General features: G+C 40.8%; 1 protein-coding gene and 1 non-coding gene across 4 annotated transcripts in view; one reads left to right on the top strand and one right to left on the bottom strand.

Moving 5' to 3' along the window:
• The window catches only part of lama5 (laminin, alpha 5), a 129,711-nt gene that overhangs the window by 68,567 nt on the left and 38,910 nt on the right, over nt 1–22,234 (top strand). For 2 of the 3 annotated variants that reach the window (XR_006826079.1, XM_046057087.1), the window contains exons 14-47: nt 464–598; nt 1,474–1,608; nt 1,868–2,005; nt 2,242–2,294; nt 2,477–2,576; nt 2,701–2,753; nt 3,168–3,273; nt 3,416–3,515; nt 3,852–4,008; nt 4,879–5,017; nt 5,792–5,934; nt 6,632–6,735; nt 7,425–7,578; nt 7,771–7,934; nt 8,722–8,830; nt 9,108–9,205; nt 9,299–9,512; nt 10,310–10,436; nt 10,518–10,657; nt 11,321–11,436; nt 11,717–11,928; nt 12,525–12,726; nt 14,765–14,909; nt 14,995–15,135; nt 16,076–16,237; nt 17,750–17,857; nt 18,012–18,095; nt 19,115–19,345; nt 19,772–19,885; nt 20,038–20,168; nt 20,355–20,435; nt 20,998–21,212; nt 21,406–21,506; nt 21,643–21,826. Coding sequence is in view for 2 of the 3 variants with exons in the window: in XM_046057087.1 (XP_045913043.1) it covers nt 464–598; nt 1,474–1,608; nt 1,868–2,005; nt 2,242–2,294; nt 2,477–2,576; nt 2,701–2,753; nt 3,168–3,273; nt 3,416–3,515; nt 3,852–4,008; nt 4,879–5,017; nt 5,792–5,934; nt 6,632–6,735; nt 7,425–7,578; nt 7,771–7,934; nt 8,722–8,830; nt 9,108–9,205; nt 9,299–9,512; nt 10,310–10,436; nt 10,518–10,657; nt 11,321–11,436; nt 11,717–11,928; nt 12,525–12,726; nt 14,765–14,909; nt 14,995–15,135; nt 16,076–16,237; nt 17,750–17,857; nt 18,012–18,095; nt 19,115–19,345; nt 19,772–19,885; nt 20,038–20,168; nt 20,355–20,435; nt 20,998–21,212; nt 21,406–21,506; nt 21,643–21,826 (4,596 nt within the window). In the remaining variant the exon portion in view is untranslated. Of the gene's footprint in view, nt 1–463; nt 599–1,473; nt 1,609–1,867; nt 2,006–2,241; nt 2,295–2,476; nt 2,577–2,700; nt 2,754–3,167; nt 3,274–3,415; nt 3,516–3,851; nt 4,009–4,878; nt 5,018–5,337; nt 5,468–5,791; nt 5,935–6,631; nt 6,736–7,424; nt 7,579–7,770; nt 7,935–8,721; nt 8,831–9,107; nt 9,206–9,298; nt 9,513–10,309; nt 10,437–10,517; nt 10,658–11,320; nt 11,437–11,716; nt 11,929–12,524; nt 12,727–14,764; nt 14,910–14,994; nt 15,136–16,075; nt 16,238–17,749; nt 17,858–18,011; nt 18,096–19,114; nt 19,346–19,771; nt 19,886–20,037; nt 20,169–20,354; nt 20,436–20,997; nt 21,213–21,405; nt 21,507–21,642; nt 21,827–22,234 lie in introns of all 3 variants that reach the window. The other variant, XM_046057088.1, reaches the window with a different exon arrangement.
• On the bottom strand, nt 117–189 carry trnak-uuu. The gene has a single exon. It is a non-coding gene; the product is annotated as a tRNA-Lys (tRNA).

Here is a 22,234-nt window from a genome sequence, read left to right as displayed (position 1 = left end):
AAACTTGTGGACTTAACATGGATGTTGTCGGGGAGTCTGCAAATTCTGTCCAAATGCAGTATTCTTTTATCCATGCACGTTGACTGTATCAAGCAATGCAGACCCAAGAGACTCGTCGCCTGAACAGGGACTTGAACCCTGGACCCTCAGATTAAAAGTCTGATGCTCTACCGACTGAGCTATCCAGGCTTCGAGAAGATGTCTCTCTAGAGGAAACTATCTTGCTAAATCCAAATCCCAATTTATATACCAATACATCAAGAACTAGGTGAATAGTGCAACTCTTTGGCAGTTAGTATACAAGAAATATATCATCCTTACTTCACCAAGCAGTCCTAGCACAATCTGACAGGACTCAACAAGTTTATCACAGTCTGACACAAAGACCCTTAAAAGGCTACAACTAAATCCTGGTTCCATCAAAATAAAGACACCCTCTATGTTTCTGTCTTTCTCTCTCCAGTGTGTGGTTGCAGTGCAGTCGGCTCTCTGCCTCAAGGCTGCGATGCGTCGGGTCGTTGTCTGTGTAAACCAGAGTTTCAGGGTCCTCGATGTGAACAGTGCAAATCTGGATTCCACTCCTACCCCAACTGTCAAGGTACACACACACACACACACACACATACACATAAAGAAAAGAAAGTGATTAAATGCATGTGTTGCTTCTGATCCCTGCATGCTGAAATAAAAAGAGAGATATCCTGTTGGATGTATGGACTCACATATAGAGACGCACATGGAAACACTTAACTTGACGCACCTTCTAATGAAGTGTTATATTGCTTTGTTAAGTTTTATGTTGCTTTATTCAGGCTCTTCCTTTTTTTATGTGAAGAAGAATAGATCCAGCGGCAGAAATGGACAGAAAGTTAAATAATACAGTTATATAACAAAAGGAAACTAGATTACTCTAAAAAAAAATGGGACAGGGTTGGTTAGAGGGTTGCTAGTTTGAAACCATGGAGTGGGTTGGGAAAAAAACAACTATGCATTCTTCTCCCACTGGCTGTAGACAATTCTATGATTTTATTTAATACCTAAACTTGGCTGAATAATTTAAAATATATTGAAGAGAAGCAGAATCTCTCCTTGTTTTCTTCTGATTATAGTATGTAGGTCTATTTATGTGCTCTTGTGTTCTCTATGATAAATTTGATAAAACACTAAATACGCAGCCTGAATCAGTAGAATTTGTTGGTACCCTTAAATCAGAAAATGTATTCCAACAGCCAGAGGATGTCTCTGATGGCTGCTCTAAATAAACTTTTACTAGCCTACTGTGAATTAGATGTAAGATTCTTGTGAGAATGATACATTGCATACACAAATAGCATAACAATGTATTGTGGCGGCGTTTTTGTTCAATTGTTGAGACATCAGTGTTCTCCATCAGTACCAATTGATCGACTGCTTGCCTTTGATAACTTTCTCTTATTTTTCCTGTAACAAGATGTCTCCCTTTTTTTTTCTCAGTGTGCACCTGTGATCCTCGCACCTCATTGGGCGCCAGCTGCACTGCGTCAGGTCACTGCCACTGCCAGCCTAATTACAGCGGAGCGTCATGTGATCAGTGTGCTCCTGGTTACTATGGTTACCCAAGCTGCACACGTAAGTCACTGATCTTTAAAGGCGCCTTAAAACTCCCGCCTGGTTTCTTTTTCAATCAAAATATACATGTTTCTGATGCTCTAATCTCTCTCAGGAAGTTATTTCACCGGTTTACCTTTTGGTCTACACATGTGGACAAAATAATAGAATCAGCTTAACTTCTGTTGAAGCTTGTACATGATACTTAGTGGCAGGCAGCTGAATGAATCAATAGATGAGACAGGTTAATAACTAGAGGTTGATAATGTGTGTGTTCCAGCCTGCCATTGTTCTGGAGAGGGCTCCCGCTACACCAGCTGTGACCAGGTGACCGGACAGTGTGTCTGTCTGCCCAACGTGGTGGGACTGAGGTGTGACAGCTGTGCACACGGCTCCTACGGCTTCCCCAACTGCCAAGGTAATAACGCACACAGGGTAAACACAGCGCAAATTCTCTGTGTGCCTAAAATAATGAAAGTGAGGTGTGACAGCTGCAGTGAATGTGACCTTCAGCTAAACACATACACGCAAACGCACACACACAAGCATTACAAACTATTACAACTTACAATACACTTCCAGCGAGCCTAAACACGAGTATTAACTCATTTTATCCCACTGTAAAATATGTGTTCCTTTCTTTGTCATTTAAAGCTGGTACCTGCCACCCTGCCGGCTCTGTTCAGTATGAGGTGCAGCCACCAGTGGTAAGTTTTCGTGTGTTGTTCAGGTAATGTTTGTAATTGCTTTGTTTTACACTTTTGGTCCCAGTTGACACATTTCTGTTTATATGTTGTGAATTAGACTGGGGGTCTTTATGAGTACGTACTCTTAACAGGAAGGTAGGAACAGACTTTTCGGTTTATTTTCCTGTTAATCATCTTCTTAGGGCCAGTGTGAGTGCCGTCATCATGTGGAGGGCCCTGCTTGTGACAAATGTAAACCTCTGTACTGGAACCTCTCCCCTGACACTCCTGATGGATGCTCCAGTAAGACATACTACAAACACACACACACACACAATCACACATTACACATGTGTTTCACTAGTTTGAATGCGGTAAATAGAGTTCATAAATGAACTGAAGCCTGTGGGTCTGCTTTCTCCTGCAGACTGTGAGTGTAACATTGCGGGGACTGTCAGCAGTGTTGCTGAATGTGCACAGGTGAGCAAATTAAACTGCTTTTCCTCCTCTGGAATAAACTTCCAGTCTATAAAAATGTTTTTTATTTCCTGAGTATTAATACTGTTGTGAAGAAGTTAATATGTGGTATTATGCAGTTAATTCACATAGGGTCCATTTTTTAAGATGCGTCCTTTTCTGTGTGTGAAAAACAGTATTAGATGCATTAGTATCATTAGTATATGAAGTTTTAGAAGATATAATGGTTACACATGTTGTTTGCATTGAATTTCGGTGTTGACTTTTTGATAACGTTGTCTCCGTTTTTGTACGTTATAAAATAAACGATATGATGATCAATACCAGGCCTTGTCTTAATAAAAGCCCTGTAAGATCTGTCTCTATGCTCCCTGTTATTATACCGATATATAATAATCTCTTTCTTGTTTCTGGCAGGAAACTGGTCAGTGTCACTGTAAGCCCAACACTTGCAGCGGAACCTGCTCTACCTGTAAAGATGGCTACTACAATCTGCAGGAGCACGACTACTTCGGCTGCCAGGGTGAGTGTTCATCAGGACAATGTTAGAAAGTGTTGAATAACACTTTAAAGTCATTGCTGGCTTCCCCTAAAAACAAATGTTTGAGATGTGTGATGCTGGCTTCTTGTATTTGTTGATCTAGTGTTTACATTTGTGTGTATAGGTTGCCAGTGTGACATTGGAGGTTCAGCAGGTCAGTCTTGTGGAGAGAGGAATGGCCGTTGTCGCTGCAGGCCCAATGTTGAGGGACCGAAGTGCAATCTGTGAGTGCAACAGCAGCTAAAGAGACCTGAAAAATAGATGCTGCTGCTTGACTATCCTTCCATCCCTTAATGTTTATAAAGGAAGGTTTTTGTTTTGGATGGGGTTTTTTGCAATTGCTTTTTGTCTCCTTCTACTTTCTGGTAATGGGTAATTAATTTCACGCAAAGTAAAATACAATAGGAATTTAACAAGAAATCACAATACAAATAAAATTTAGATAAAGTTATTAGCACATAAATGAAGAAATTTTAAAGTAAGACCACTGTTTCCCCAGCCCATCACTTTTTTAAAATTTCATTCAGACTGTTTGTCTCTATGTTCGCTTTTGTCTGCAGACCTCGTCCAGATCATTACTTCCCTGACCTCCATCATCTTCAGTTTGAGATTGAGGAGGGAACACTACTGGATGGCCGACCGGTACGATTCGGGTACAACCCTCTAGAGTTCCCAGACTTCAGCTGGAGAGGCTACGCTCAGATGTCCCCCATCCAGGTAGGAACGTTACTTTTTACCCCTCACCTCTGACCTTTGGTCCACATAGTTAGGTTGGATGTGTCAATATCTTGCGCTGATGGATTAAAGATAAAGTTACAGCATTTTAAGAAACTGCATTTGGCTTGAAAGAAAGTAGTGCTTTGCTGTTGTTGTTGACTAATGTTAACTATTCATTATCAATTGAGAATATACAGATATCAAATACATATTTTCCAATTTCTTGCCACGTCACAGATTTTTTTCCTGATACATAAACTATAGTAAAAATATAGAAAATGCATTTTCTTATATATCATGTGTGAATAATGAAATACATATTTTTGTGACTGTGGCCTCTTGCACCATGGCTTAATGTTGTGTAAACATTTAAAGGGATATTTCTCTTTGGTAGAATTACTTCTCAGCACATATATCCTCCAAAGGACATGGGAGTTTTAACATTTTATATAACTAAACATTTACTTACTTCTCTGTGGATAGAGTAGTTGACAGAACTTATGTTCAAATTCTATTTCTAATCTTGATATGATACTAAAATAGCAAGCTTGTCATTTAGTTGATTCTGTTTAACGATGTTAAGAAGCTGTAAAAGCATTAAGTGGCTCTTAGGTTAATTACTTATGCTCATATGAATGTGCTGAAAAGTGGAAATCCAAAGAGAAAAATGGTGGATTATATTTGGGCGTAAAAGTGTATCTTGGTGTGCTGGTGTGCTTTTTGTGGTGAAGGAATTAAGGTTTTGCTTGGTATTTTCCGTATCCCCCTCCCTCCATCATTTCTCTTCTCATTTTCCTGCACCCTGTTGTTGCTCCTTGTGTTGTGATCCAATCCTTCCTCCCTTTTCCTTGCTTGCTGGTCCTTTGGCAGTCCAAAGTGTTGGTGTCGGTGTCGGTGAGCTCTCCAGACCTCTTCCGTGTGGTGCTACGCTATGCGAACCGGGGGGGTTCAGATGTTCTGGGCAGGGTGTCGGTCATAGAGGAGGACTGGAACTACTACTGTGGTAACTGTAAGTGCTGGGCTCTTCCTCTTTCTGGCCTCCTGTCAATCATTCCAGCATTGGAAAAGGAAGTATTGGAAGAGGAATGTGTCTGTTTTCTTGTCTGGTATCTTATCTGTCAGATGAAACAGATGGTGGAGGGATGTGTGTGGTGGTTGGTGGTTTTAAAGCGCTGTTGGTGGCTGCCTCTGCTACATCTTCTCTCACATTCAGGGCCACAGTTTAGGGCAGAGTTCAGAGATTTATAACTAAGAGTTCATACCCTCTACCCTTCACACCTCCTCTTCTCCCCTTCCTACTCCCCCGCTACTTGGACCCTGTCCCTGTAGACTGCAGTGAAGCTTCAGGTTTATGTGAACGAGGCAGACGTCTATCTGACTCGCTTCATACTCAGATATGTAAACTCTGAGGGAACCACCTCCAACGGTAAAATAACAGCCTATCAGACCAACCGCAGAGGTAGGTTTCCACCAATCACAAGAGAGTGTGTCAGTGTGTGTTACAGAAAGCAGCAGTAGAAGAGATGAATGTGTGACTGTATGTCTGTGTTTTTTTGTAAGTAAATCCTGCTTACACTAAAATTGCATTTATTATTGCATTATATTTTAATTAGATTTTAATGTATGATGATAATTCTTTAAATGTTGAAGTTATGTTTTCCAATTTTCAAATTTCTGTTCCTCAAATGCATTTACACTACTCATTTAATTAACCCTTTTGATTGGTTTTCAGTTTTAATATCTAATACTATACATTTCTGGGGTGTGTGTGTGTGTTTTCTAGGTTCAGAGCAGTCCAAACAGATTGTCTTTGCTCCCAGCGTGGAGCCGACTTTTGTCAACGTTCCCCAGAACAACTTTGTGGAGCCGTTTGTCCTGAATCCGGGAACCTGGACTGTGGTTATAGAGGCTGAGGGAATCCTGCTGGTGAGACACGCACGCACACACTGCCAGCATTAGCCCAGAAAGCAAAGGGAGAGCTCTCATAATTATGTTTTAGTCCCATTTTAGACAAGCTCAGACACAGGGAATTAGGGATTTGGACCCAGGCACAGAACACCTTGCTGAGCAGGTTCTGTTTCTCAAGTGAACAACTTAAAACCAATGCGAGGGAAGCAGTGTCCACTGGGACAGGCAATAATCCAAGGTCTGAGTGATCCAAAAATAAATCCAAACATAGCTAGAAAACACACAAAACAGTCAGGAACACTTGGCATGATACGAAGACAGACTCCAAAGGACCAGGGAAGCACACGGACTATATATACACAAACACAAGCTGGTTAACCACAGGTGAAACACATTATTAATTTCATTTACTTTTATACATTTTTAGCTGATGTTTTTATCCAAAAAAGACAGCATCCACATCACATGATTCACCCAGAGTGCCATGGTCACATGATGAGCTCGAGATATATTGTAAACATGGAAGGATTCTATGTCCGACTTTTGTGAATAAAGACAGACAGGAAATAAAGTAGACTTAGACGCAAGAGGCAGACACTAACCAAACCTCCTATAAACATGTCAGCACAAGTTTAGAAGAAAAAGACATTTAAATTGCTTGTACTTTTTGTTTATATACCCAATAACACTGTATTCATGCTCTGTTTCGCTTCAGGATTACCTGGTCCTGCTGCCCAGTGCCTACTATGAAGCTGCCATCCTGCAGATCAGAGTTACTGAGCCCTGCACCTACAGCTCTGTGCCTGACGCCAGTCAGAAGTACATATACGCAAATATTTTTCACTTAAATCAAGTAATCAATTAATGGAAAAAATTTCCAATCAAGTCAAGGACAGTTCCACATGTGTTTCTATGTCTAGCTAATGCTCTAATGTGCGATGAATGCAGGACTTTCTCAACTCTCATGTAAAAACAGGTTTTAAACTTTATCCTTGAAGTAATAGGTCGTCATGTACTTATTTGCTTCCTTGCCAAGAGATAGATAAGATGGCCGATACTTTCACTTCTGTAAAGTAACTGTGAGGCTACAGCCAGCAGGAAAAACAAGAGTAAAAGAAGTGGTGGTTTTATGGAGGCTTAGGTCTTAGTTTTGTGACTATTTGGCCAAGCAAATTGAAGCAACTGCTGGCTGCTTATCTTCCCAGATGTGAGAGTGGCATTGATTTTCTCAGCAGAGTTAAAAAAAATAAAAAGCATATTTCCAAAAATGTTGAAATATTCCTTTAGCAGAAATCTAATTCAGATCAACCTAATCATAATTCTAGGTCATGTTTTAATCCAAAATCAAACCACCTCAGAGATGGGAAGAGCTGGAAAATATCCCTACCCTTACAATCTTACCATTGTATTCTTGTGAGGACATTAAGTTAATTTCTGTCCTTGTTAGGACACAATAAAAACACAACAATGTTTAAGAAGCCTGTCTGTTGCTCTCTGTGCTTGTCTAGCTGTCTGCTGTACAGGTATCTGTCTCTGGATTCCTTCCCTTCCATCTCCGGCAACGATGCCAGCTGCGTCAATGACAATCACCTGCCGCGCCCTTGCCCAACTGAGAGGGTCACCCCACGCCACCCCGACATGGCCGTCTGCAGTGGCTCTGATGTAAGAGAGGGGAATGGAGAGCGAAAATGTTTTTGCAGTGTTTACTGGTTTTTGAGTGGTAGAAACACAAAAGCTTGGAGAAAGCTTGAAAATGACAAAAGGAGTTTTACCCTCTCGAACTTTGGCCACTCAGCTCCAAAACTGCAGCAGGAACAGATGTTTTTATAAATCAGTTTTCCATTTCTGCTGCAGATCAGCATCGAGCTGCGAGGGCGTCTGCCGTCTCCAGGTGATTACGTTCTGGTCGTAGAGTATTCTAGCGAGGAAGAATTGCCACAAACTCTGTCTGTTGCAGTTAACATGCCGGGAGCACGAACACACCGGCACCACGTCACCCTGCTGCGCTGCAGATACAGGTACAAAGAAGATCTGTCCTGAGATTCTGTGCTTTTAACTTACTTAGTTACTTTTCACATAATGTTTCTAAAAATAACACTAATCTTAGATTTTTTACAGGTCTCTTGAATGAATGCAGGAGAGGACAGAACAAAAGGATGTTTGTCATAGTTTACGGTCCTTTTTTTTTTTTAAATGAATAAATTCAGGCTATCACCTCTGCTCTGTGGGGAAAAAACACAATGACCAATATCACTGCTGCTAGTAATAATGGTAGATCTGCAGGTTATGTATGTTTACGGATCATATCTTGTGAAATCAAATGAGTTAACTAAAAAAAACATTTGGAACTTAAGAGGAATCCAAATATGCAGAAATCATTTTTTGACTAGTAGTTTTTATTTCATGATAGATTCAAGAACTGCACCCAATGGACAATCAAACAGCATTTATCATTAATAAAATACCTTTTCTTGCACATTTAAAAGCTCAAGCAGGAGCTCCACAACTGTTCAGAGACATTGGTGTTGCCAGTTTCAGTCGTCATTTTTACATTAGACAGGGGTGGAATACGATACGATATTACAGGATACAGTTAACGGGAGGATGAAACCAATCTGCTATCGTCTGCATGAAAGATGGGTGTAAAAGAGGATACTGTGTTCTGGTCTGGCTGCAGTGAAAAGTTTGTGTATTTTACTGTAATGTGTGGACTCAGCTGGTTCACAGTTTACTGTTACCGTCTGTGCTTTATTAAGTTCGTCAACAGCTCTTAATCACTGTGCCTCTGTGTGTGTGTTTGCGTAGCTTCCTGTGTCGAGTCGTGGCCATCGATGAACAGAACAGGGTGGCCGTCTTCTCCCTCCCCGCTGACGCCGAGATCCAGCTTATCTCCGACCGTGCAAGCTTCTTCCTGGTGAGAACAGCACCTACGTCACATGTTTCACCCAGAGTGCCGTGGTAACATTATGAGCTTAAAATATGTTATAAACATGGAAGGATTCTATGTCCTTAGATGACTTAAGGTATAAAAGAGATTTTCAAAATGTTAGTGTTTGGAAAGGGAGCCCATGTTGTGTACATGCCACAAAATCATTATATTTTTGATAAATTACCTAAATGATTTATCAGCTATCTAAACAAACAATGATTAATTTCTTCAGCACTTTCTGCGTTTTCTTTATTGTCTTTAGCACAAATTGTACCTGGTGCCTAAAGACCACTTTACCATGGAGTATGTTGAACCTAAAGTCCACTGCATCAGCACTCATGGACAGTTCTCACCTGACAGGTAAAGTAATAACTGTACATACCGTAAAAATCCTTTATAATTAAAAAAAAAAAAAACTTCCAAACCATCTTCCTTCTTCCTCTCTCTCTGTAGTTCCTCCTGTGTCCCCTCGCGTTTCCAGACCCCGTCAGACTCGCTGGTCCTGAAGGATGGCCAGAGCTCCTCCATGCAGGAGCCCATCCTGTCCTCCCCTGCAGCAGCTCCTCCTCTGCTCTTCCAGCAGAGAGACGAGCTGCCCTGGACGGGAGGAGACAGGCCTCCCCACGGAGCAGATAACAGCGACCACGTCAGGCTGGATTCACTGCAGGTACGGATGCTGATGGACCTAGCAGGCCTGCAGATATTAACATGCAGGACATGGCATTATATTTTTTTTAATGGATTAGATTAATTAGATTTTACTGCTTTTGTTTAGTCCATTTAGTCATTGATAAATAACTATTTTAAAATATATTTGAGGAACTATTATCATGTATATTTTATGCTACTTTATTCTTCTACTTTACTTTACTGCTACTTTCAAACAGAAAGGTGATGTTTAAAGTTACTAGATACTCTATAGTTTAGGCTATTACAGGAAAAATGAAGATATAGATTCCCATATAGTTTAAACTATCCAGCAAAATATAAAATATATTAAGTTGTTAAAATTAGGTTCCCCTGGACAAGCTGCACAACTCTCTGTCCTCTTCTAAAAGTACTATTGACCCCAACATGTAAAGGTTCATTGGTAAAAGAAAACAGATGTCTAATAGCCAGCAGGTGTGGGACAGCTACATCTGGACTGATACACAACATTTTCAACACACATTTCCTGAGGTGTTCTTATCCGGTATGGACACCACAAGAGGAATAAGACAAGTCCATGCTGAGCTTCAGTTACAGGTTTAAGGAACCAATTTATTTTTTAATATACTCAAACTTTATTGGATGACATAACCAAAACCATCAGGTGCAAAAATGTTTTTTCTCAAGCATGATTCAGAGCATAAAAAATAACCTGTGTGAGTGCTTGACTGATATTGAAAATAAAAAAATTCCCCATCACCACATTTCTTTGTCTCATTGTCTCTTTTCCATTTCCTTCATCAACCCCTTACCCAGAATGCAGCGGTGTACTCCACCCGTGTTCATGTCCTGGGACGTTATGTCTTCATCCTCCACTATCACCAGCCTCTCCACCCCACCTATCCTGTGCAGGTTTACATTAATGGTGGACGAATCTGGCATGGTAAGAGTAAAAACTGAGTGCTGGAGATTAAAAAAATACATTTGAATAAAAATAACTGATCTTTATTTTCCTGTGCCTCAGGTCACGCCAACGCCTCTTTCTGTCCCCACGCTTATGGCTGCCGTAACGTCCTGGTCTCTGAGAATCAGATCATTCTGGATGTGACGGACTACGAGGTCTTCCTCACAGTGCAGATACCTTCTGACAAGACACTGTGGCTGGTAAGTTTAACTGCCCTGGTTTTATTTTTCTCCTTTCTTCATCCAAAATGATCCTCCTCTGTCATCTCCTTACATTTGAGTTTCTCTCTGGAGTTCTTTGTGTCAAACACAAATATCTTCAGGTTGTCTTCCGTGTGGTTTCAGAATTTCTTATTACTTATTACTCCTCTTCCTCTTCTCATCTTTTCATTGTTTAAACTATAAAAGCACACCATCTTGTGTGTTTTTCAATGACCATTTCCATATTTTCCGCTGCTGCTGCATCTTTCAAGTAATGTGGAAAGAAACCTTTACAATACTATTTAAAGTGGACACATGTTTCAGCTCCCACCATTTGTTGCCACTGTGGCATGACGCATGTTTTCTGTTGACATTGTTTGTTACTGATGACCCTTGACACACACACACACACACACACACACACAGAATTCCCGCCATATGAAAGTATCTACTATATATACTGTATAATATTCTTTATTATAGCTTTGCTACATAATAACTGCCTGTAACAGTTTGTGTTGATCTGAGATATAAGCAGAAAGGTGTTTTCAAGTTGAAGCTTTTATCTTTTCTCCAAAGTCTAAATGCAAGAAATAAAGAACCTGTCTCCTCCCTCTCTTCCTCTCTCCTCCTGGTTGTATCTCGTGTGCTGTGTATCCACAGGATTATGTGCTGGTTGTGCCTGAGGCGACCTACAGCTCCAGCTACCTGAATGAGGAACGTCTGGATAAATCCTATGACTTCATCAGCAGTTGTGGCCAAAACAGCTTCTACATCAAGTCAGTATCTTAGCAGGAGAGGAGGTTTACAGTAGAACTGAATATACAAGAATGTTTTTATATCACATTACACCAAAAAAATGTTTAAACTGATTGCACATTAATTCTCTGATGGGTAGTGTGGAGAGAAAGAAGATTTTGTAGTAGTCATGCTTTCCATAGCCAGTGATTAGTCAACAGTAGTAAAGTATCACTCTTGACTTATTGTCAAAAATAGTGAAATTCAGTGTACTTCTGCAGTATGTGAATGAATGACACTTCCTCTCTTTTGTCCCTCCAGTCCTTCCACCGCCTCTCCGTTCTGCCTCAGCTCGGCGGTGTCTCTGTCGGCGTTCTTCAACAACGGGGCGATGCCCTGCGCCTGCCACGAGGTCGGAGCCGAGACAGACACCTGCAAGCCATTCGGCGGTCAGTGCCGCTGTAGGCAAAACGTGATTGGCCGGGACTGCTCCATGTGCGCCACCGGCTTCTGGGGATTCCCCAACTGCAGACGTGAGTGTGTGATTGGCTGACTGAATGGCAGATAATTAGCTCCAGTTAGGCTGATTATAAATAAATACAGAATCTTTCCACAAAATTAAAAACAAACAGTAAACATTAGTCTCCCAAAGCTGCTGCCACAGTCAGGCAGTAAGTGCCCAAACCATCATCACATCAGCAGGAAACTGGCCAGTTTACAAAAGGAGGACAGTCATGATAGCACTGTGGTCAAAATCTTAAAAATTACTCACATAATGCATTACATTTCAATAAATGGCAAAAATAGAGAATAGTTAGTGTTTTCTTTTATACTCTGTGTCTTTGGACATCAGTTACTATTATATTCAGATAGAAATGTACTTTAAACCCTGATCAATCATTTTATCATTATTACTTTTCAGCCTTTTTTGTCAAAACAGTATAAAATAAAATGATAAAACAGACTAATTGTTGTGACTGCAGTAACTCGATATGAAAGACTTTTTTTTTTTTAAGTGGAATTGTTCCTGTCGCTCCTTTTCCTCCCTCCTGTCCGTCTCTGAAGCAACACAGAATTGTATTTCTGTCTTTTCTGTAACTTACTGTATTCCCTCTCCCCTTTCCTCCAGCCTGTAACTGTGGTTCAAGGTTATGTGAACCCGTGACCGGCGACTGTATCTGCCCTCCGAGGACTCTGCGCCCAGAGTGCACCCAGTGTGAGCCCCAGACCTTCGGCTGCCACCCAGTGGTCGGCTGTGAGATCTGCAACTGCTCTCGGCCCGGCATCGTCTCCCCCGACGTGAGCTGCGATACGCTCAGCGGACAGTGCAGGTAAGACAAGAAAGGTCTCCGAGACGGTCCTCTCAGTTTAATAGTTCTTATTTTATTCAGAAGCTAAAAATCATGTACTGCTCCTCCAAAACACGTTTTGTTTCAGCAAGTTCAACTCTTAAACGTCAGGCCTCTGTTAGGAAATACCTAAAAAGGCAGTTATTTCTCACATGTTTTGACTCCTGACAGGATCTTGGCTCTGAATCTCTCGCTGGGTTGATTGCCTCTGTGTTTGGCTAGCTGTGCTTGCCAACTATTGTCTGCGTTCTGTGGAAACTGCATGTTTTAGTCTCTTTTCAGTCAGCCCTGTTCCTCCAACAACACTACAGCTGTCTGTCCTCTTCCTTATCTGTCTGCCTCTGTTATTCCTCCCTTAATCTTTATATCACGATGTGGCCTCATTTTATGCTCTTTACTCATCCTGAAGTTTCAGGCTTTTTGGTGGCTGCCAGTCTTCTATAAATAACTACAGTGGTTATTGCAAAGGCTGTTGACATTCATCACTTATCACACAACATTATCCCTCGTGGTTCTGACAAGGATCAGTATTCAGCTATTGTAACAGCTCTCTTCTTCAGACTTCAACCTGAACTCTTTTTACACCCGATTGGATAAACACAGTACTTACTTGCTTTCATTGGTCAATGATCAAATTGGAAACCATATGCTGGAAACTTTGTCAAATTAACACTTGGAAATTTTAATGTATAAAAAGTAGCCTTACTACTTAATACTTTAATTCACTTTCTTGCTCCGACATAAATGAGAAGATCAATACCAGTTTCATGCATGTCTGTACGGTAAATATGGCGCTAGAGCTAGCAGACGCTTAGCTTAGCATAAAGATTGGATACAGGAGGGAACAGTTAGCCTGCCTCCCTCCAAAGGCTTTAAATTTGACAGGTTGACACATGACTCATATTGTCAGGACGGGGGCCAGAAACTCAGACGCAGACCAGAGTATGAGCAGTGAGAGGATTTATCGAACTCGAGGGAGAGACAGGTGTGGCTTGGGGATGGGTGGTTGTTCCAAGGGGCATGTGGTCCTGGTTCCAGAGCTCAGGGCTTTCCGTGGTACATGAAAGGAATCCGAGTCAGGCATGGGCAGGTATTCTGTGGCCAAGACAGAAAAACAAATTAATACTAATGCAAGGGTTCAGACAAGATGCTGATAGTTCAGGATGGGCAACAGGCTGGCGCGTTCGTACTGTGAGGTACAACGATCTGGCGGGGACTGGAAGGTTGGGCTGGTCTTTTAAGTTGATTGTAGGCTGAGGCACTGGTGTGCTGATTAACTGGATGAGTCTCAGGTGTGTAAACTGGAGCTCAGGCAACCACGCCCACCAGCAGCCCCAGAGCATGAGGAAGGAAGCAGAACACAGAGAGACGGACAAAAACCAAAACACACCAAGCACACCATGAACGCCCAAAGGGGAAAATAACTCAAAAACTACAATCACACACACGCATCCCAACAGGAAGGTCAGGGTCACGACCGGGGGTTTGTGACACGCATATCTTCCAAACAATTTGATATATTGAGAGTGCTTTTCTCACTCACTGTAAGCAGATTGCTACAGCTGAAAACGTCACATGTCATTTTCTGTCTGTCTTTGCTGCTATCCTTTTGTTTGTCTTTCTAGAAAAGTCTGTCTTCCAAATTTTTTTTTTTCCCCCATTGCTGTAAGCATTCACGCATTCAAGATATCTTAAATTACAATCATTCCCCCCTTACAAACATACAGACACAAACACAGAGGAATGTGTCAGCTTTGTCCAGACAAGACAAGGATGTAAAGCTGAGAGTTTTTCTCTCAACACCTAAGATCCCAGCACCTGGCATTAACACACAGTTGCATTTACCCTGCAGTCAGCTGCCAGTGTATCTCTTTAACAAGCCAAAATATGCATTATAATTAATCAACTGTTTGTGATGGATAATGAGGAGCAATAAACCTCCTGCAAGACTGAAATATATTTTAGGTAATAAAGGTAAAAGTTTGTAGCTTTTGTAACAGTTGTATATTATTTTTTGCAGATGTAAGAACAACATCGCCGGCCGTCAGTGTGACCGCTGTGCTCCCGGTTTCTATGGTTTTCCCAACTGCAGGCCATGTGACTGCAACGAGGCGGGAACTGAGGAGGAAGTGTGTGACTCCTTCACGGGACAGTGTCTCTGCAAGGTTGGGTAGCGCACACACATGCATGTCCTCCTGAATCCTGCGGCCTACTGTATGTTCTAACCTGATGTGTGTCTTCCACCTGTAGGAGAACGTCCAGGGTTCCCGATGCGATCTGTGCAGAGCTGGCACGTTCCACTTGGACCCAACCAACCCGAAGGGCTGCACCAGCTGCTTCTGCTTCGGGGCCACCGATCGCTGCCGCAGCTCTGACAAAAGACGCACAGAGGTTGTTATTTTAAACTTTAACCACAAATGGTCTTGTTTTCATCTGTTTCTGTATCTGCTAGCAGGGTGTTTTTAAAACCTCGCTGACTTCTATTAAACTTCCACATATCCACGAGTGAACTTGATCTGGAAAATCTGCTGTGAGATGATTAGAAGAAATTAGGCATTATTGATGCAGCTAACAGAAAATGAGCCTGATTTCAAATTCTGAAGAGATGTCTGTACAAATGAGAGATTTTATTAACCTTGTACTTCAACCACATCATTCTGCTGAGACTCGGTATCACGGTGCTTATTGATCCTAAAACCATGCTAACAATAATTAGTATGCAGATGTTTTGGGGGGGATCAGTCAATTAGGTGTATTGTCTAAAAAAGGACAGCAATGTCGGTTTCCTAAAGCCCAAGGTGATGTCTTTAAATGTCCTTTTTTGTCCTACTAACAGTCCAAAACCTCAATATTCAATTTACACTGATATAAAACAGAGTAAAACAGCAAAGCCTAATAATGGAGAAGCTGGAACATGCAAAGGTCTGGCGATCGGCTAGTCGATTCATTGACTAATCATTTCAGCTCTAGCTGTTACCAGTAAATATTTTGATTGCCAGACACGCACCGCTTGCTAAGTTTAGATACCTTCAATGTTTTAACCTTTATTATCCTGATATTTTACTTACATGTATTTTGATTGAATATCTCTTGAATCCTTGCAGAGTTTCATTGCTGTCATCAACATTCCCACTAAGAATTCATACATTTAATATCCTCTAATGTTAGTCATGTTAAAAGTTTGCCTTTAGATTTTGCAGGAACAAAGTTAGCGTGTTTCTCTCTCAACATTTGACCGTTACAAGTTTAAGCTCATGTCCAATCTCTGATCTCTTCCCCCTTCATGTTCGTTCACTCCTTTTTTATCGTTTACCATTCATCTATCCTGTAGGTCATGGACATGGAGGGCTGGGTGTTGCTAGGAGCAGACAGACAGGAAGTACCGGTCGCAGTGTATCCTGATCAGGACCTTGTAGAGGCTGACCTCAGTGATGTGCCAGATGTCTACCAGGACCTTCACTGGCACGCACCAAAGGCTTACCTGGGAGACAAGGTACGTGAGACAGGACCTTTGAAGAAAGTGTAAATAGATTCTGGGCTTTAATTCAACTCAAAATACTTTGTTTATTCAAGGTGCAATTTGAGGCAAGATACAAGGAATACTAAGAGCTAAGACTCGACGAACACTTTTTCTGATTCAACAAAATAATCGTGCCTATCGTAACCGAATTTAGTTTCACTTATCTTACTTTTACCAAGCTTGTAATGTCACGTGATTATAAGATTGATACCACTCTCATATCTGTCCATTAAATAGAAAGCTGCAACCAGGTGACGGTTAGCTTAGCATTGCCAAGCCTGGTCCAGCACGTAACACCCCCCCACCCCAAAACCACAACTGTACAGATTAAACTAACATGATAGAACATGTCAGTTAGTGAGATTTTCAGTGCTGCTTGGCGCACATTTCCGGTCTCTAAGATAAGCTCCTGGCTCCGGGGGAAGGTTTTAATGGACATATAAGAGAGACAGCTCTTCCCATCTAACTCTTGGAAAAAAGGCAAATAAGCCTTTTTTCCAAAACCTCAAGCTATTCCTTTGAACTAAAAAAATGAAGTAAGATTGAAAATTTAGGATTAGGTTTCCAAATTAACACTTTATTTCCAAATCTAGAACATATATCCTTGCACCTTTTGGACAACATATTAACATTATAAGGTTTGTATGAGACTATAAAATAGTGGAACATGCTCATTAATATAGCCAAATGTCCCTAATAAATGCACCTTAGCTCTGTTAAATCAGGACTTGTATTGAATTATATTTGGGACCATCTTCATATCACATCTTATTGTATTTTTCCTTATTTGGATCTTCTATTTTATTTCACCCTTGTAAAAATCCTACTTATATGTGTCTTTTTAGAATTGATTTTCTATCTTGTCTTAATGCCTTTTTATATCTTATGTAAAGCATTTTGAATTGCCTTGTTGAAAGGGGCTACACAAATAAACTTGCCTTAGCTGTGTGATTCAAAGGTATTGATGACACATAAGGGACAAAAACTTCAGCAAAGTCACAAATACATTTCACATCTCATACACACACCTAAATTATGCAGACAGACAGACAGACGCGTCATGATCCAGAGGCTCAGACGAGGTGTTTGGATACAGATCAGTGTTTCGTCTAGACGTTCACATGTGATACAACCAGCATCAGTCCTGCGGGCTGAGGTCTCGATTCAAATCCCAGACTTAGTCCTGTTACGTTCCATAAACCAGCTTCAAATGTCAGCTTTGCCAAAACCTACATGAAATAAAGGCGTTTTATCTTTCATAGATGTTTTATCCAGCCTTAGATCTTGTTGCTGTTTGAGTGTACAGGTCTGAATGTAATCCTTTGTTGTATGGATTAAGATGAGCATGAGATTAAAGCTACAAGTCTGTCTCTGTCTGCTTTTCCTGTCTTTCTAATGCTTTATTTTAGTCTTTACTTTCTGTCTTTATACCTGTTTGTATTTTTTTTATTCTAATATCTCCTAAATGTGTCCCTGTTTCCTCAGGTCTCATCCTATGGAGGTTATTTAAGGTATCGTCTCCACACTCAAACCATGAGAGGCGACGTGTTGTCTCTGCCTGCAGAAGCCTCCAGGCCTGACATCATTCTCAAGGTACTCAACACTCACATACAGAAACACAAATAAAAAGACATATGTCGACAGGTCTCTGCCAGAATCAAGAAACACAAACACATGCACATGACATATATAATCAAGCATGTACACACAAAGAGTATTATTAAAATATAGTGTTTTTCCCCTGCAGGGTAACCAGATGACCCTGGTGTTCATGGAGAGAGAGTACTCCTCACCTGAAGAGCCTCACCTGGGAATAGTTCACATGGTCGAGGTAAAGATTTACATGAGAAGTTGAATTTAAGCAACGTATCGGATTTGCCCCTTTTTCCAAAATAGTGTTGTGATTTTTAGTAACAATCACCGGAGGGAAATCCACTTTTTCTTTACAGAAGTTTTCAGTCGAACCATAGCTGGAAACAAGAGCTACAAATTTTGCAGTTTGGTGACCTCCTGTTATATTATATTATCTTCCAATGCCCCCTACAGTAGAACTGCTGAAATGCAATTTTAGGTGGTATTGCTTTAAAATTGTTTTATCATGGTTCGAGTCCTTTGAAAACTTAATGTATTCACTATCCAACTGTTCCTCTTTCTGGAATCATGCAAATTTGAACAACTGCTTATTGCACACGGGGATGTGCTTTATGGGTAAAATTTTAATTTGTGATCAAATTTTGATTTCACATGACTGGATGGCAAAACGAATGTAACCAGAAAGTTTCTGAATTAATGTGTTGTTGATCATAGGTTAATGAAAAATGTTCTACTTACGTTTCTCAAAACTGACATATTAGTCCTATTTGATTCTAGATGGTTTTGTAGAATTGTCATTTATTTTTATTATTTATTTATTTTTATATACTGTAAATAAAACATAAATTTGTGATGAATTTAAGTTTGTTCTCCCACAAAAACTACCCTACTTCATGTAAAAAGAAAAATACATCACCCTCTTCTTTTTTTATCGCCTCAACATGTTATTACCGTTATTTCTACGTCTTTTTACATTATTGCAGTAATTAACTGCTTGACAGCTTGCTTGATAATCTAGTCCTGAAATTACCACCCTTTTTTATAGTCAATCTTCTAAATCACCACTGAATGCTCACCAGTGTGCATGTTTTCTAACTTATTTCTGTATTTGTTTATTTTTTTTGCTTAATTTTCTTCCTTATTGTATTTTTTGTCATCACTGTCCTCATAATTTGTTTCTATTTCTTCAGAGAAGAGCTGATGACGTTCCTCTCAGCGATCCTTCATTCATCTCTCTCCTCCTTCCTCTCCTCACAGGGAAGTTTCCGTCACGGTCAGACCGGTAACGTGGTGTCTCGGGAGGAGCTCATGATGGTTCTGGTCGGTCTGGAGTCTCTGCAGATCCGAGCCCTGCACTCCCAGTCGGCCCACTCCGTGTCCCTCCGCGGTGCCGTGCTGGAGGGCGCAGAGAGCCTGCCTGCCGGCCGCCATGCGAACAACGTGGAGATCTGCATGTGTCCCGCCAACTACCTTGGAGACTCGTGTCAGGTGAGAGAACACATCGGTTATTAGAAAGTTCAGCTGACTGTTAAGTTTTCAATATTTATTAATCAACTAGTAGTTTTATGTTTTTGGTTCTGTATGTTTAGTTGTTGGATCTACAAATATAAATGATCTTAAGAACAGAAAGCATCTTTCAAATGTTCTGATTGCATATGTTTTGTTTGTAGAAAAATGAGAGAATGCTTTTTATTATTGATCCAACTAAACAACAGACATGGGTACATGTATATCTGACTCAAGCAGACAATTAACTGATTATACTATCAGAACAGAACATTCATCTGCAACTATTTGGTTATCAATTAATTAGTTTTATGAAGCAGCTGATTAATCTTCAAACACAAATGTAAATCATTAATGAAAATAATCTTCTTATCCCTTACATACATGTTGTTCCTCTCCTGTCTATAGAAATGTGCTCCAGGTTACTACAGAGACACTATTGGGCTGTTTCTGGGTAAATGTGTTCCCTGTAACTGTAACGGACACTCAGACCAGTGTCTGGATGGATCTGGAATATGTGTGGTGAGGATTTTTAATGATAAATATTTATCTCTTATTTTTCTAATATTTTGCTCTTGTTGAAAACCACAAACCTTTCTGTTTTTCTTGATTTCACCAAGCATCGTTACAGGTTAGTCATTGTCTGTCATGGTGTTTTTCTCTCTATCCATCAGGGCTGCCAGCACAACACAGCCGGTGACCACTGTGAGAAGTGCCAGGGTGGCTTCCTTGGCAACAACAGTCTTGACGGACATGCAGTGTCGTGCTCCAGCTGTCCCTGCCCACTGAGGGTCCCATCGAACAAGTCAGTACATTTTATTCTCTTTTTTTTCCTGCGATCTTCCTCTTGTTACTTTTCTCCATATCCCTCATTCTTTTAAACCCTCTCTTTACCCCTCTCACCATTAGTGTCATCTTTAACAATCACTCCCCTGATTTTTCATTGGAACCTATATTATAATAATTCCCTATGTTTTGTCTCTTTGTGTAGCTTTGCAGAGGGTTGTGTGCAGAAAAACGACAGGATGCAGTGTTTATGTATGCCAGGTTATGCTGGACCACACTGCGAAAGGTAAACAACCTCCTTACTACAGTGTTTGTTGTAAACAACGTTATTTTTAAGGTCTTTTCACACACAGAAATTGTTGAAGGGCCTTTTGCTGCTCAAAGATAAGCTCTCATACAAAGTTTTGTTTATTTTTAATGCATTACAGGATTAGAGGTTTATTACATTTTTCCCCCGAGGGATCAAAAAACATGTTCAACTAATTTACTTTAATTCTAATGTTTGTTTTTAACAAAGAGCCACAATGGTTACTGCCTCCTTAAATGATAATAAATTCAAAATAATTCAAAGCATTTACTGTACCCATGTCCCGATTCATTTTCCCCCATACCAACCCTAATTTTCTACCTCCTGAACATGCACACACACAAATTGCCATTCAACGTCTTCAATATCCAACTTGTCAGTATGTCAAAAACATTTCCAGTTTTTTGTATTTTCACTACATGTTATTGTTTCTGTTATGCGTTTTACCTGTTATGTGCTGCATCACTTTATAAAAAAGAAGAAAAAAGAACACCATTTGCTGCAGATACATGTGTCATTAAACATCAGCCTCTTAACACAGGTGCGCCCCAGGTTATTACGGCAACCCTATGGTGCTCGGCAGTAGGTGCCAGCTGTGCCATTGCAACGGCAACACGGACCCGAACATGCTGTTCATCGACTGTCACCCTCTGACCGGCAAGTGTCTCAGCTGCATGCACAACACCGCCGGGCCTCACTGCGAAACCTGCGCTCCCGGTTACTACGGAGACGCCATCACCGCCAAAAACTGCACCAGTGAGTTCATGTCCAACCTCAGTTCATTTGATCTAATTAAGCTGTTCAATTAAACAGTTAAGTAAAGAAGAATGTAGGACAGATGATATCAGAAAGTGGGACACTTTGATTAATGCCAAACAGGTAACAGTGTTTGAACTACGCTGTTACAGGATGTATCAGAAAATTAAAACTGTTGTTTCTTATAACACAGAATGCAACTGTTCTCCGTGTGGCACTGAGTCATGTGACCCACAAACTGGACAGTGTCGCTGTAAAGTAGGAGTCAGCGGGCTGCACTGTGAACGCTGTGTGGTAAGAGTTTGGTTTTTTTTACATTCGTTGTACAGTATCTTCAGTGTGGATCTTAAATCTAAAAATGTTATTCTTGCCAGATGATGAAGTTTTACAATATCGCATCAACCTCTACCTGATTCTGTTTTTCTCTCAGGATGGCTCGTTTGGCTTCGACTCGTGCTCTGGCTGTCAGCAGTGCGACTGTGATGCTTCTGCAGCTCTCGTCCGACCATGTAACCCTCAGAACGGTCAGTGCGCCTGTCGGCCCGGAGTCAATGGGCCAAACTGCAAACAGTGCGCTCCTGGATACTGGGACTATGGACCCAACGGATGCCAGAGTGAGTGAATGCGTGACATAGTACACAGCAAAGCACTTACAGGTGCAAGTGAAACTTGGATATTATATCCATTCATTACAAACAGACTGATATATTTCAAATGTTTATTTCATTTAATTGTGATGATTAAAACTGACAACTAACGAAAATCCCAAATTCAGTATCTCTGAAAATTAGAATATTACTTAAGACCAATACAAAAAAAGGATTTTTAGAAATGTTAGCCAACTGAAAAGTATGAACATGAAAAGTATGAGCTTGTACAGCACTCAATACTTAGTTGGGGCTCCTTTTGCCTGAATTACTGCAGCAATGCGGCGTGGCATGGAGTCCATCAGTCTGTGGCTCTGCTCAGGTGTTATGAGAGCCCAGGTTGCTCTGATAGTGGCCTTCAGCTCTTCTGCATTG

Source organism: Micropterus dolomieu, linkage group LG08 (assembly GCF_021292245.1).
Source record: "Micropterus dolomieu isolate WLL.071019.BEF.003 ecotype Adirondacks linkage group LG08, ASM2129224v1, whole genome shotgun sequence".
NCBI classification, from domain to species: domain Eukaryota; kingdom Metazoa; phylum Chordata; class Actinopteri; order Centrarchiformes; family Centrarchidae; genus Micropterus; species Micropterus dolomieu.
Note: the sequence above shows the minus strand (reverse complement) of the source record. Positions and strands in the feature narration are given on the sequence as shown.